We start from the raw sequence: 15967 nt of genomic DNA, 5'->3' as shown, positions 1-15967 counted from the left end.
GTTGGCTCGGGTTGAATGAATGGCTAGTGGGGTGCCATTCATGTCCCCTCGCTCCCCGGAGTGCTCCACCGAGCACAAAAAAAACGTCGGGACTCGGGATCGATCGATCGGTCGACCACTGTGCGGTGCACACATTTAGGAGTAGTCCGTTTTCTCGACCTGTGTGTGTTTACCCTGCACACTAGCGTTGCGTGGGTCCAGCGTTTGGTACTTTGGTGCGTTTATTACTACAGACTGCAGTGGCGGCCACACCAGTGTGTTTGGTTGGGTGGATGAATCTGGATGGGAGATGGCCGCTTGATTTTTCTGTGTTGTTTGGTTGGAGGGCAGGATGAATGGGGCGGCCCAGAATAGGGAATATTCTCTCTATATGCTGGATGAGTGCATCCGGCCGATTTGGCTGGATGAAGCCATCCAGTTTTGGTCTGGGTGATGTGTCCTGTTCTGATTGGCTGTGGTTGGTTTGATTTTCTGTTAAGTAAGCTCCAAATGACTTTTTCTCCTAAACCGTTTATCTAATTTATGATTGATTACACCATTATATTTGTTACAATTAAATCTTTAAAACAAGATCTCAGATGATTATATTTTGATAAAAAAATATATATGACAAATGGGTCGCACTAACTTTTGGCTTTTTCCATCCATGCTATATCCCTCCAATCAAATAAAAAATTGGATTGTCATATCTATACAAACCAAACAAAAAACTGGATCGTCATATCCAACAAAATATAAAATATAGATGGTCATATCCCGTTTATGCATGACCGTGAACCAAACACACCCTAAGCTGCCGCGCTGACGGGCGCCGGGCGGTTCGCTTGGGCCATCGCGGGTAGTGGAATCGAGAAGCCTCTCTCTCTGGCGCTCGGTGGTTGCGCGTTGAGTTGCATGCGGCGCTCGGTCTTTTTCCGGCGCGGGCCGGGGTGATGGGTTCCAGTTGGTGGTGGCTGGCGCGCGTACGTACGCGCGCGTCACCGAGCTACTCCTATTCAATTCCGGTGAGAGCAACACGACACCGGGCAGAGATCGCGGTGGGCAGCTGTTCTCGCTCATCTGACCTCACAAAACAGCCGCCGCCGAAGCCCCGAAGCTGCACCTGCATGCCTGCCACGGCGTCAGAAAGTCAGAGCGTTCGAACTCGATCTGTTCTGTCGTGGCGTTCGTTCGAAGAAGGTGATTGGCAGCCACCGACTCCTCCTGGGTGCTGGTGAATTGGAGATGTTCTGAGCAAGTGGGCCCGGACTGGCAGTCGGTCTTGGTTTAAGCGGCACGTGCGGTTATATTTAGGTGAAAGCTATTAATCTCGTGCTTAATTTAGCGCGACAGGATGGGTCTCTAGCTTGTTTTGTTTATTTATTGTTCGTAGTATGCCTCACTATTGAGTTGTAAGAATCTTTTGTGATTACATGTCGGACGCTCACACATTCACGCATATGTCCCTACCACACGTTTAAAGAGATAAAAACCACTGCGAATCAAATTTCTGGACTCACTATTGAAAACTCACCCGTGTGAATCTTCTCCGTTAGAAACTTGTGCATATATCGGGACCGGATTGACTTTGGTATTGTAGGATTTATTCACTTTGTTGCTATTTTCAAACTTATCAATTTTGGGTAAACTATAAAAAAATACACATGCATTGCAACGGGTAAATGCTATTGTAATTTTATTATTGTTATACAGTTTAGTTAGGGTAAAATTCACTATAGGAATTCGCTTGGATTTTTTTTTCAGAAAATCATGAGCTGCAATAAGAAGTCTGTATTTTATCTCAAGTTAGCATGCGAGTTTTTTCAAAAGATTTCTTATACGACTCCTTTTATACTTCCAAAAGGAAACAAGCTTAAAATCCAACTCAAACACATATATGTATTTTCAAAAGCGAATGCTTAAAAACCGACTCAAATACGGATGACGTACAAAAATACTGGAAAAACATCTTCAATTTTTATTTTTGGTAAATTTAGAAGTTCCCACTCTAAAACTCAACTAACATTTGATTTGAATTAAACACCAACCAACCTCCCTTTTACCTTTTTTTTTAACCTTCAAAGACTAGATTGATATACTATGAGCATCTCTGAAAACTGTTTCTGCATAGCTTGAGTTCTATAAGTTCACACTCAAAACTCAACTAAAATTTGGTTTGAAATTGAACACCACCTAAACTTGCTTTAACTTGCCCATTTTTGACCTCTAACGATTAGAATGATACATTTTAAAATTAACGGAGTCACCACCGTTAGATTATATGGTAGTTAGATATATATTGAGATATGATTAATTTGTGTGGACTCAATCCTTATCTACTCTACATGTATTCCTATATATTCTCTCCATCCTAATATGAGTACACCCTAATACAAATGTGACATGGCGGATGGAGTATATACTTTTTTTTAACGAATCGGCACCAGACTGTGCCCATTTCATTGAATATAGTGGGAAAAAACTGTACAAAGCTAAAACTTTGGAAATTTACATAGGAAAAGGAGAAAAAAATTAAGGGTTTATCTCGGATAGCCTTTTTGTGATGGCTAGGGTCCAGGTCTTGGTCTCCTCCTTTATCTTTGCGCAGAGCGATAGTGTTGAGAGTTCACTGGGTTGGAAAATTCTTTGATTTCTCTCTTTTCAAATCTCCCATGTCACTAGCAACAAAAGGGTGCAAATTCCTTTTCTCGGTGTCCCTGGGTGTGTTGCTATTACAGTCCACCAGTCTTGGGGCGACATAGGCTGAGCCCAATTGCCCGATTTGACGTGCTCTTGCGACGTCCAGGATGCCAGATTCTCCTAAATCCTCCTAGAGTATCTGAGGTTTACTAGGAGGTGGAACACCGTTTCCCGAGTATGTCTACAAAGCGCGCAGAAAGTGTTGTTCGGACATCCACATGTAGTCAGTCAGTCTGCCGTCCATTGAAAGAATAATGAGCTATAAATATGAGCAGCCATGTAAGTCTAGAACTTAAATCCGGATGGATATGTTCCACCACAATAAACCTTATCAGTACTACGATCACTTGTTTGTTAGTTTGACGTACCCATTTTAGCAATACCAAAGTTTCAACAAAGTGAAAATGCCATAAATACAACAAATTTATTTTTTGCGGGTATGCGTGCCATTTTAATCAGGCTCAAACGAGCACCGGTTCTTTCCCTCAATAACTCAATCCATAGGTCAATACTCAATATAGTCATATCACACACCCGATGCTCCATTGCTGTGTCTTGGAAACGAAGCAAGTAATTGGTTAGGATGGAACCCATCACCTAAACAGCCACTTTTCACCCAAAAAGAGCCACAAGAAAAGAACCGAGCCAACAAACAAATAACCAAAGAACAAACGCAACAACATATAATTTCCACGGATCGAATTCATTCACCCATACGGCCCTACGCTTAGCCGTGTTTTAGGATTCAGGCACTGTAGGCCGGCCCCACTGGGTAGTGACCTGTGTGAGGTCAATTCCGATAAAGCACATGGATGCACCAACCAGTTCGTCCTTTTTCCATCTGCCCAAAATTAAAGAAGAAAATAGAAAGTGAAACAGTCCGGCTGGCCATGCAACACGTTAAGAGAAACGTTCCTTTCGCAGCTTCTCTCGCTGCAGAATTTTTCCCCCCTTCTCTCTTCAGTTTCTGTCGGTCGCGACCACCAGCAGCAGGCAGAGAGAGAGAGAGAGAGAGAGAGAGAGAGAGAGAGAGAGAGAGAGAGAGAGAGAGATAGATCGATAGACGATGCCATCGTAGTAGTATTATACTGCTACACAAGTTATATAATTTGACTTGTGTGGTTTGTTTTTTTCTCAAAGACCTCAACGACTTCGAAAACCTTTTCTCTTGGATCGCAACGCGTGTGTGTATGCATATATATGTACGCACATGTGCCCGAGAGCTTAGCTGTTGTTTATGAGGTTTCGTGCTGGTTTGGCCTCGCGGGCGGACTCACCGACGCCGCCGCAAGTTAATTAGCTGGTTTAAGCACACGCAAATGATGCCCGGTTTTTGGGATTAAATTACCGGTTTCGTCTAAGCTTAATCTGCTCCTGCAGCCAGCCAGACAGCCGGTGAGCCGGCCATGCCAGTACGCCGTACGCGCACACATGAGCGGATTACTGCATAATTCTCGCAGATCACACGGCGGGTACAGCGTTTTCCTGTACGCGTATGAGTACGTGTCACGTGTGACAACTTGTCCCCCTTGCGAGAATTCTCTCTCGAGATTATTGGCATTTTGCGAAGGAAAATTGGATGCTCATAATTATATATTTGTTTGGTGATCAGCGAGATATTAGTGGTGGTCGTTCACACGAAGCGGTCGATCTATTCTAAGCATCTTGACTTCTGCATTGGCGAGACGATGTGATGTGAACAGCGGCGAGGGGTTTGGAGCAAATTAAGCTAAGCTCTCCGTCGTTGGGCCATCAATTTTGTGATTTGTTTGTCCGCACTATGCCGTGGCAAGGGTCGTAAATTAGCGTAAGCGTCGTTAGGTGCTGCACCTTCACGCACGCTACGTTTTACCTACTGGTTTCTCCGTAGGTTATTACTGAACTGTTGTGTTGTGGGCGATGGTATTGATAAAAATTTGTTGCAGATTAGGTCCAAAGTTTTTATGCCTTGTTTATTCATGTGTGTATGATGCTCTAACGAATACAGGGACACTTGAAGAGGTCTTTAGGAAAAGAAAAGACTACTACTTTTGCAGAACTTTTCTTTTTTAGAAAAAAAAAGATCGGTCGTTGAACAAATTGATGCGGCACTGTCTCATGTAACAATTGAATGATGTAATACTGTACCATTAGTAAAGTTATATCTCCGTTTGTCAATTGCCAAAGAGAGTTCTACTAAGGGACTACAATAATCACTTGACACCTCTATTTGTTATATAAACGTTTTATCTATTTATAAGTTGGCTAGGAGAAAATATTATTGTTAGGATCAAACAGAGGAAAGTCGTGATGCTGCAGGTGAAAGAGTGATCACTGAAATTAAATCTGTAGATCGAAACAAAAATGTCCTCGGCATCATATGCCAACATCACAACCAGTATTGATTCCACATCAAAACCAGCAGGCATTCGGCATATTACTCTCAACAAATTGACAGTGACAACTTCCTTAATATTTGATAAAATAAAATGAAGCAATCAAATAATGACTAAATAGTACTTAATACGATAATACAACTAAAAAAATACTCCTGGTTACTCCAGAGCGAAATATTAGAGAAGATACACAGCGCAAACTAGGACAAATATATGTGAAGTTACAAGGCATGAAAATACGTTAGTAGTACATCCTAAGGTAAAAGAAAAATTCCCATCATGTAGCAAATCAATGCAACCTAGCTAATGACGCAGGATTAAAAATTGCTTTTTACTGGCAATTTGGTGCACTTATGCATTGTGCCGTAGCTTTTACATCTATTCGCCATACTTACATCAAACATGACAGCAAAGCACCCTGAAAAACTCATTTGGGTAAAAATGAGGGGAAAAAACACGTCAGTTCTTCACCTATTCTCCTGTTTAAATATTTTGCGATTGCAGATTACATACTGAACAAATTACAAGACTTCAGATGTTAGTTTACTCTAAAATGTGCTACACATTTGCCTTAAGATTTTTGAACAGTTTGAAACCCCGATAACAAGCAAAGATATCCTAAAAGATCACATTTCTACACACGTCAAGGTATGTGCATACATCTTTTGTCCCTTCAGACCCTGTATATTAAGGCCCCAAGGTGTAATGAAATGTCAAACAGAGCCTCTATCATATGGACCAGAAAAGGGCAACATATGTGCACTTTGAAACGCTGTTACTGGCACCGAACAATGTGGTTCAAGTTTCTTCAGGCAAAACTCTGGCTTTGCAGTAATGCCATTGAACTCGAGTACTGTTAGTATTGATGTAGCACGAAGTAGAAACTAATTTTCCTCATGAAGCAACACATCCTGAGAGGAACTCCAATATAATTTCATCCAAGAGATCACCATGTAACATCTTGGCTATCTGCTTTCCCACCGTATTGATGTCCTCACCAACTTCCAGCCATTCTGGATCAAGAACTTTGTCATCAGGATGTCCTACTGCAAGCTCTTCCTGCCGCCTGACCATTGTTTGCCAAACCACCTCAACAGGCCCTTCAGGGCCCCAAACAGGACAACACCGTCTACTGGATTTCCATGGTGCAAGGATCTCAGAAAGAACAGTATTTGCAAGATCAAACAGAAGCCTCCTTTCTGGTCTTGGCCATGCAGATATCTTATTGTACTTCCTCTCAAGCCTGTCGAAGACCTGAGGTCCAACAGGGCAACCAGGCGAGTGCCATGACTTGCACAAGAGCTGTGAGTCAGCGACTATCATACCAGAGTTTATAAGCATGTCAAGGAGATACGAGAAGCCCCTTTCCTCCTCAACCTGAAAAGCTTCCAGAGACCGGTAAGAAGAACCACTGTCATCATCACTTGACAAGGATACTTGTTCATATCGGAGCTCACAGTCATCAATTAGTTTCTCGACATCTGAGGTCAACACAGAAGATTCAGTTATTTTAAGCAGACTCAATCTGAATATTTCCAAATATTAAATGGTTAATCCAGCATTGAACATTCCAAGTGAAACTCTCAACTTAAAATTTTGAAACACAAACAAGAACTTTAAAAGTTTTGATTCAAACTTTTAACTAAACTTTACTATCAGTTTAGTGCTCTGAAAGTTCATTGATTAGAGGGCAATAAACATTTCATAGCATGTTGAGCCTTCAGCTGGATGATTGAAAAGTTAGACTAAAAGGATGAATTTTCAAATTTGTAGCTTTTAGCTTAGTGACTTGCAAAAGAAACCGGCCATTAGTTAGTTAACTAGTCATGATTGCTAGACAGCAAATGCCTTTTTAGTGTATGCTAATTACGCATGATGCTCCAGTCAGGTGCTATAGTGATGGTTTAGCTTGAGTTCATAAATATTTGCATATTTGGGACAATTGCTTATTTAACCCTATTTTAAAGTCTAACTACCAATTTGACCCTACTTTTTCTAGTTTGCTTATTTTGACCTTGCTTTTCAAAAATGAATATCCCGTCTGACCCTGTTTCCACTGCACCGTTAAGGTTTCATTTTAAATAAGAAAATAAATATATTTACTTTTCATAATGACCAAAATACCCTCAAAGAAACCCTATCCATTCAGATCCGGTCTCCTCTCATATCCCGTCTCTCTTCTGGTGAGTGGCGGCGGCGACGGTGGGGCCCAGAGGAAGGGATCCGCGCCAGCGCCGGCTCGTGGAGGGAGGGCGCGGCAACAGCGCCGGGGCACGGAGCGATTTGCGGCGGCGCCATGGATGCCGGCCTCTCTTGACTCGCAACCATCGTCGTCGAGACGCGGCGCACGCGGTTCGAGATGGTTCGGCTAGTCGCCGTCCCGGCGGCCTTGCGTGTCCTCGCCACGGAGTAGCACGCCGTGGGCGGCGCTCACGCCCAGGAGCTCCGCGAGCTGGAGGCTGCGGTGGGCTCCACTGGGGTGCTGCGGTGTGCGAGGAGGCGGAGGCGGCAATATTTTAGCAACTCTATAGGAGATTACTGGGTATGCAGGATCTAGTATGCAAATCAACAATGATTCAAATACATCAGTGAACTCTAGGCTTCGTGATGAATCTCCAGTTACCCTTGAGCAGCATTTGGAAAATGTCAAAACCTTTTGCCAACATTGTAAAAGATATGGGATCTTCAACACGTAATACATCAAGCTCTAAAGTACTTGGTAGGAGCAGGGGCTGTAGGTCTTTTACTGGATCTAGTTTGTTTGAAGATTTGGAGAAGGACGATTGCACCCCACCAGCCACCAAACAGAAGTTTCATAGATTTCGCTGTGAGACCTCAAAATTGTCAAAGGGGATCTGCACTGAACTAGTATGATGCAGAGAGTGAGACCCTATCAAGGGCAGGGTTCTGTTGCAGGCGACACAGAATTTACTGTCATAGGTGAATTTGTTGCTGAACTGAAAGAAATGTCACAGGTTCAGTATCGGAAGGTCATGTGAGTCATTGGAAATGTTATCTTATTCCTGTTGAGGCCGCCCATTCTACTTGTTTGAAAACAGCACACGGTTATGGTGCTTCACATTTTTAATAGCTCAGGAGGGCTTATTATAAACTAAATATACTCATTGCACTACTTTAAGATATCATTGACATTTAATTATGATTTTGTTCTTTGTTTTGATTGCCAGAGTGGAAATGGAGACTTAGTGTCAATTAAATAAGCAAGATATAAGGGTCAAATAAGCAAGGGCAAAAGGGACTATTTGCCCCTTACTTAACACCGTTAACTCCCTTTAATGGAATAGGGTCAGATAATAGATTCATTTTTGAAAAGCAGGGTCAAATAAGCAAACTACAAAAAGTAGGGTCATATTGGTAGTTATTCTTCGAAATAGGGTCAGATAAGCAATTGTCCCTAAATATTTGTATCAACTTCTACATTGTTAGGGTAGCTGGTAATGCAGTTCAGACCTCTTTGAAACAAGTAAATTCCTCTATGAATAACAGAATACTCCAGTGTTCCAAATGGGGCCAGTTTGTCTCACTTACTAGGCATGTCTTGTAAGTTACACTTGAAGTATCCGGAACAACAACTGTCTTCATCAGTTGGAGGCTCAAGAATGGACACTGGGCTTGGTTGCCCAACCTCTTTCAAGCTTTTATGAGACTTTGCCACATAACTATGATCAGAAACAGTTATTGATTCATAATCACGGCAATTGAAAGGTGATGCTGAAACCTAAAAAAGGGAACACTTGAGTGAGTGGTACACCAGAAACTAATGCATGAAAATTGATTCTCTCCCAGTGCGTCATTATATTGATAAATGAAGGCAAAGTAAAGCATCCTAGTACTACATAAACCAGGTACTCTAACATACTGGAACAGTACACTTCTGGACTCAAGAAAAGGCTAAAGAAAGAGAACCTACTATTTTCAAAGAAAAAAAAATCAGGAAAAGAGCAATTAGAGGCTGGATTTATTTCCATATAATTATCAAAAAAAGAAGGAAAAGAGCAATTTCGATTTCTGGGTTCTCATTAGAATACCTTCTTAAATGCTTAACACTTTGAGATATATAAGAAATAAATGCTCAAACATTAAACAAAAAACCATAAAATAAGAATACGATTCAGGAACAGTAATTGAAACATTTAAGTTTCTTAACTTTGTAGTAGAGAACTGCATCATTTAGAAATTCATGTTCACAGTATGCAACATTTGAGCAAATTTCCTCAATTAACTCTGTTTCTGTTTTGAATTACAGAAGTTGTTAATATAAGGGCCTACTGACCTTTTCTTCCCCACATGATTCAAATGAAGAATGTACAGTTTCAGCAGGTTTTTTCACCAAGTCCTCATCTGTTGTGAACAATATTTTCTCATTTATGCAGTCAAACGTTGAAAAGTTGTCAGTTGAACACCGCGAATGGTTTCGATTATCATGAGAAGGGGAAGCAGATCTATGTTGCCGCAAGGTCTGATGTTTCGCACAAGCATTCCTCAAGTTATCTTGGCTGGGACTTCCAATTTGCTGCAGTCTTGATATATCGCAGAAAGAGTTGAAGTGAGACTGACCACTGTGGTAAGTATTTGATGTATTTGGGATAAAATTACTGTGAGGGGAATTCTTGTCCAATGAACTGTGAGGATGCAATCGAGGTGCATGCTTTGGCAAAACTATGAAGCATCCTTCCTTGCCATTGCTGTTGCCCCGGTTAAGTTTATTGTGTCGAATCTGCGCATGTGAGTCGGAATCTCTCTTTAGCCTCTCTGAATCAGATAAGGCAAACATCTCTGCAAGAGTTTTCGAACCAACACTGCCTTCCTCATACTTCTGACGGTTTTTCCTGGGTGAGCTATTTGATGATGGCCTGTTGCTTTGTCTGGAGTTAACTTCACCACTAACACAGTTCTGAGATGATCCAGAACTACTCGTATCCGGTACGTTATGATGATCAAATGATGACTCCTTTCCTTCTAACAGTGAATCTACGGCATTCCTACTCAAGTATCTTTCTCGTTTTATTCTAGACACATCAACATCTTCAGTGTCTAAAAGATTTGGTGAAACCCTCCCTCTATTCTGCAAAGAAAAATCAGCCTGCTGCATCTCTCTCCTGAAATTCTTATTGATGTGAGAGGGGTCTGGCGTACAAAAGGCTTTCCCCGACTCTTGGACTTTCCCTAAGCCTGGCTCCAAAACAACAATGCTATTGAAATCTTCAAGCTTTCCTCTTGATGAATTTCTAATATCTTTAAGTGAAGTATTACCTAAGCCAGCAGGGTACTTCCTGAAAGTACTTGAAGTCTCTTTCTCATATTGATGCTTTGCGGAATAATTCATGTCATGGGGGCGCTTCTCAAACAAAGGATTGTTTATCTCTAGCGAGTTTAGGCGATCAAAGCCATCTCGGCACACTACATTGTTATCGAATGGTCCATCGCCATAGGGAGACATCGATGGCATAAGCTTCTTTAACTTTAATGCACTTCGTTTCAAGCTTGGCAATCCTTTAGGGAAATGATGGGACCTCTCTTTCACGATAGCCTCCTGTGGTTCCTCTGACACTTCAAAGACGTCCTTGAAATCTTGGTGCCGATTGTGGGTTACATAAGCAGGTGGCAATACATCAATTCCCATCAGTTTTGCAATCACACTAGGTGACGATCTCCTGTGCTCCAATTCCTTCAATAGATCCTTCCCAACAAGAATTTTGGTTGGGCTGTTATTTCTTCGTGGCCTGCACTCCTTGTACCGATGCCCAAGCTATAGAAGTTGTCCAAAACAAAAAAGGAAGCATATTTCTCAATCTTAACTTTTGACTTTTGGTCATAAGGTAACTGATTTGAAGAACAATACAATGAACAGAAGGAATTAACTCACTGAAATCTGTTCCATCTTGAAGATTACTGTATAGAGAATCAGTTGAGATGAGAGGTTGCTACATCATCTCAGGTGAAGTGCTTTATGCCTACATATATCCACAGAACATTTGTAAAGTTATGTTAGTTCTATGTAGAGCAGATAGAAAATCAGCACAACGCCACTCAAAGTAGATGGTTTAGTACAATGTCACTCAGTTCTCCAATATATTAGTTGACTTAGGCTGCACTGGTATTGTAGGGGTGGTGCTCGGCCTATCAACTATGTGGAACAAGTTGAGAGAAAAAAAAAAGACCCAACAGCTGCTGGTCAGGATGAAGTGATGAACATGAGAGCAGGCTGATTAACACAACACTAAAAATGCAGCAAGCCTGCATATGGTGTATTTTCCATTATGAACTATATGTGATGGCTCAAACAAGGACAGCTTGCGATTCCCGCTACTAATAGACTCAAGGAGCCGAGCAGTCTGTCCTGTAGAATCTCAATAGTAAGTGGAGGCGCATCAAGAAAAGCCCAATAAATTTAACAAAAAAAAATGATCCTTCCTGTGGCATTTCCTCAAATTTATACTTGTTTACAAACCTATCATTTTTCTCCCTTAACAAGTACTCCAGTATGCTAAATGAAAGGATGTCTCCACCCCAAGGTTTGATCTTGGTGTCCACAAATACAGTTGTGTGCAAGTGCGCAAGCCTGGTTGGTGCAGAAGAAAATGAAAGGGGTGACTCGCAGAGTAAGCCAGGGGCGGATCCAACTTGGGACATGGGGGGTTCAGTTGAACCCCCAAACTTTTGGGGGAACAAACAAAACTGTTACAATCTGTATTAAGGGTTAAGAGCTTCTTCCAGATCTAGAAGAGAAGCTAGGGTTAACGCAAGCAAATTCCCAGACAAAACTACTCCCGGTGGGAGAGAGATGAATCAGAAAGAGAATGTGAATGCTCACCAAGATCCCCTCCCCTCCCCAGCTCTCCTCCCCGGATGGAGATCGGCGCCTCTCGTCTTGGCGCAAGGAGCGGACACGACGACGGGAACGGGACGGGAGATTTTCTTTTTCTTTTATACGCATGTACCTTTAGCTAATCTAGTTCTAAACAAATAAAATCACCATGTAGAACAAGAATAAACTACGCAAACCTATACACACGAACAAACCAACTAACCTCCTGTCACCTTCACCGTCCTGAACTCCTGATCTGAACTCTGAAACTCCTTTGAACCAACAGCAGGGAGAGAGGGAGAGCGAGAGCTGCAGCATCAGGGATTCGCTCGCAGCTGAAAAGGAAAACCACCCAGAAAACCAAACCGTCGCCGCCGCCAGAAACGCCCAGCGCGTGGAGGCCAGGAGCAGCACAGGTACAACGGAAAAATGCAATGCGGTGCGAAGCGCGCGCGGTGGAGTTGCTCCTCTCCTCCTCCCACGAAATCGCAGTCTTTTTCTCCCTACTTTTCTATGCCCTTTCCTCTCTTCTCACTGCCCACTGTTCGGTTTTTTGGAGGAAGAAGACGAGCTCAGAGCACAACAATGGTTTGGGACCTCCACGCGACTCCGCTACACGGCCACCGCTCGCGCCTCCCCACCCGCACGCGGCACGTCACCGACATGTGGGTCCCGTAAAAGGTGTGACCCACATGTCGGTCTGTGAGACAAGTGGCAACGCGGGGTACACGCCCTCGCAGGTTGCGAGTACTTCGCCGGATGAGGAATTAAATGGCGGCGTTTAGATGAAACTGATTAAATACCGGGGGTGGCGCCCGCGTGCGTCCCTATGCCCACCCGGAAACGTATACAGATCTGTGGAACACTGACACTGGGCAAGCGGGCCCGAGAGATCCGAGCCATTTCGCGGTACGGCCTCGCCTTGGGCCATGAGGCGCAATGGTGGAGGTGGTGATACCGTGCTAGGAGTGCTAATCGTACCCACTCCCGTGCTCCCCTGCGTGCTACGCGATGTGTCGTACTGCTGTGCATGAGAGGGAATCTTGCTGTGGGCAGTGGGCACACCAGAGTGCACCCCGTCAGTCCCCGTGCCGGGTGTATTTACATGTATGGGTGGATGGAGTAGGGAAAGTAAGTAGGATTGGAGTGCTAGATGGATCGGTATACCGATCTGAATCATTCTCCAGAACGGCTTTAATTTGCGGTGAGGTTGATGAGGTTGGGGGGCCGATTTCCAGGTCAGTTTTATTTGTCTAATTATGTTTATGGTGTTTTGTCAGGTCTCCAGTGGACCAGTTAAGTGCAGTACAGTGCTGTTGGCTGCTGCTGCCTGCTGGTGGTCCCCATTCAGCAAGTGGAGGAATGGATGGAGTCTTGTTGCCGCAAGGGGTAAGGGACGATTGATGAATAGCTTCTGCTCACTAATCTGATAGTGGTATCAGATGGTTGTTTGGATCTCTGAATTTTTTTTGGTACTCGGAGCAAATTAAACACATGTCGTTATGATGCTGTATGGTACAACCTCATATGCCTATGAGATGTTAGACGTAGAATTAATGTCAATAATTTTGTTGTTGAGTAGTACTGGGCTACTGGCAATTACCGTTAAGACATCTTACATAACTCACACGATCAGTACTAATGAATCAGTATAGGGTTTAAATGAACCAGGTATTAGTCAGATATTGTGCAACAATTTCCTAGATTAAGTGCAAATTTTTGCCATGGTAATTGGTAGGAGTAAATACTAAATTTCTCAGGGGAAAAACAACACTAACTCCTTGTTAATTTTACCTTATATGAAATCAGCTCCGACAAAATTTGAATTTTAAAACTTAATTTTGAAGGTTTTTTAATCAAAGCTTATTTTTCAACATTGGCTAGGAACATATATCAAAAGTTTTACAAACAAATTCATTTGCTAATAGTCATACGGCTTGCATATGCCCAACCGATAGGGGCTAAATATAATAGCTCTTCCGCCCTACTATGTTTGTCCTAGCCTCCTCCTAGGTGTCAAGCAAGACCAAGTGAAAATCTAGCAATAGATGGAAGCTAGTGATGCAAGCGTTCAAGTTCACACTGATGATTTTAAGCCCATTTCCTAATAGAAATTATAATAGATTATTGCAAATATTCCTTACAAATGCGAATAAACTTTGAGTTACTTTTTAAGTTACTTTTTCTAAGGATGTGTCTCAAATTCTCAAGTTGATATTGCACAGTAGAACACTTTTTCAAGGATATAATGAGCAATATTAACTAATGGTCTTGCTGTCATCTTATCACATCTTTGAACACATTTGAATCAGTTGACCTTGTCCTTAGATGTGTTATATGTTTTCACGTGCAGCTCAAAACCAGCATCTATTTAACTCTGGTTAGTTCAATTTTGAACCAATATCATCTAAAGAGAAATGGGTTCTCAAAAAAATCTAAAGAGAAATGGAGTATTACGCGAGTGCGCGGAGCAATATACCTTTCCTATTTCCTAAGCACAAACATGTTGGGTACTCGTCAGTTAGCTTCAGCCCAGCGTGTATGCTCCAATCTTAATTAACTCCAACACAAAGTAGAGTATTACCCATGTTGTCTTCTGCCCTTAATTAGTTGCTGACATCCTGGAAACCCATTTGTTTTCTTCTGAATTCTGATGAAGTTTTTCTCGGTACTAAGAAACAAATCTGATCTTTCTTGTCCGCAGCCTGGCATTCACAAGTTTCTTGTGCATGCAGTAGCTGAATGCTGAATTCCGACGACCCACACAGCTTACAGAATGCCCTCACTGGAAAGGTAGCTAAGCTAACAACAAAACAATAACAGTGCCAGTGCCAGTGCAGAAAATGACACAACACATAAGTAAAACAAACACAAAGGCGCTGGATTACTAGCTCATTGAGCTCTGCGCCTCTGCCCCATGTGTGCGTCCAAATTCCTGTGTTGTCCCAACCATGAGATTTGAAATGCTCGCTATGCTTGAAGTTTCCCGGGGTGAAAGTGAACTGTAGCAGTAGAAATGATAGAGAAAAGAGATATGTGCTTTTACCAGTTTATCAGGATTTAAGAGTAACTGTTTCCCTGGACTGAAGGGAGAAAAAGGTGTGCTGTCATGCGCTTTGCATTGATAGATGTCTGCAATGCAGCAATATACGGATTTTTAGTCTTTTCTTCCCGATTAATGTAGAAGTTTATTGTCTTTTTACTCCCTCTGTATTATATATAGTCAAATCATAGCATTCCAAAAGGCACTTAAGAAGAAAGACAAAGGCCCAAATTGTTAGAAATTTGGTCATAATTCGACACATTTTAATCCAAAATATTAAGACAATAAACATGACATACACAATGAGAAGCAATCTAGTGATAAGGCTAAACATAACATATGAGCATGCTTAAGGTAAAATAAGTATAAACATCATTGATATTCACATAGGATTGAAGTCCTATGGATAACATTATGAACATGTAAATAACAAGAAGAAAATCAAATAAAGTTAGAATGTTATACCAGAGAACGGTGCAGAAGATGTTGAGGCATTCGTATTGCCTCCGTTGATGTTGTCTCCTCCGTTCTCTCTAGTAGAAGCCATGGTGAAGCAGAAGCAGGGTGTAACACCCTGAAAATTCGACCAACGAAAATCAAAACTCTAAAACTATGGGCCTTCAAATTTTTTTTAAATAAATTGCATCATGCCGATTTTATTCGCCCATTTCATTGGAATTTGGTTTCGAAGTTTATAGATCGCGAATAGAGAATAATTGATTAGGAAGAAAACCTAAAATTAAACGAGCAAAATAAATAATTGAAATATAATTTGGAATAAAGATTAGGTGATGTTGGAAATGAATAAAATATTATCGCGACCATATTAGTAACAATTGAATTCTAGCGCGATTGAATAAGAATTAATTCTAATTAATTTCAAAGAAAAAAATTATATAAAAATAAAATATGGGTACTATTAATCTAGAGTAAATATTTTGATTGAAATAACACAAGTATTATGTAAACGTCATTTGTGGAAAATTAGGAATTAAAGGATAGGATTTATAAAGAAAAGGTTAAATTAGGCTAGCACTGTTC

At 41.7% G+C, this 15967-nt stretch overlaps 1 protein-coding gene and 1 long non-coding RNA gene across 4 annotated transcripts; one reads left to right on the top strand and one right to left on the bottom strand.

Moving 5' to 3' along the window:
* Positions 1-5496: 5496 nt before the first annotated feature.
* Positions 5497-12419, bottom strand: LOC4332484 (uncharacterized). Of its 3 annotated transcripts, none has more exons than XM_015772539.3 (6): positions 12107-12419; positions 11890-12033; positions 10942-11029; positions 9349-10824; positions 8604-8793; positions 5497-6535 (listed from the first exon to the last, which is right to left on the bottom strand). In XM_015772539.3, the coding sequence occupies exons 3-6, from the start codon at positions 10954-10956 to the stop codon at positions 5949-5951; spliced, it is 2268 nt and encodes a 755-aa protein (XP_015628025.1). In that variant the 5' UTR covers positions 10957-11029; positions 11890-12033; positions 12107-12419; the 3' UTR covers positions 5497-5948. The 3 variants fall into 3 exon arrangements, with proteins under 3 accessions (XP_015628025.1, XP_066164646.1, XP_015628024.1); XM_066308549.1 differs by having other exon boundaries at positions 11890-12027; XM_015772538.3 differs by lacking the exon at positions 11890-12033.
* Positions 12420-12709: 290 nt separating this feature from the next.
* Positions 12710-13396, top strand: LOC136355712 (uncharacterized). The gene is made up of 2 exons (XR_010739997.1): positions 12710-13087; positions 13164-13396. It is a non-coding gene; the product is annotated as an uncharacterized lncRNA (long non-coding RNA).
* The last annotated feature ends 2571 nt before the right edge of the window (positions 13397-15967 follow it).

The sequence above is a fragment of the Oryza sativa genome, chromosome 3 (genome assembly GCF_034140825.1).
Source record: "Oryza sativa Japonica Group chromosome 3, ASM3414082v1".
NCBI classification, from domain to species: Eukaryota; Viridiplantae; Streptophyta; class Magnoliopsida; order Poales; family Poaceae; genus Oryza; species Oryza sativa.
This window is presented reverse-complemented; position numbering and strand designations above follow the sequence as displayed.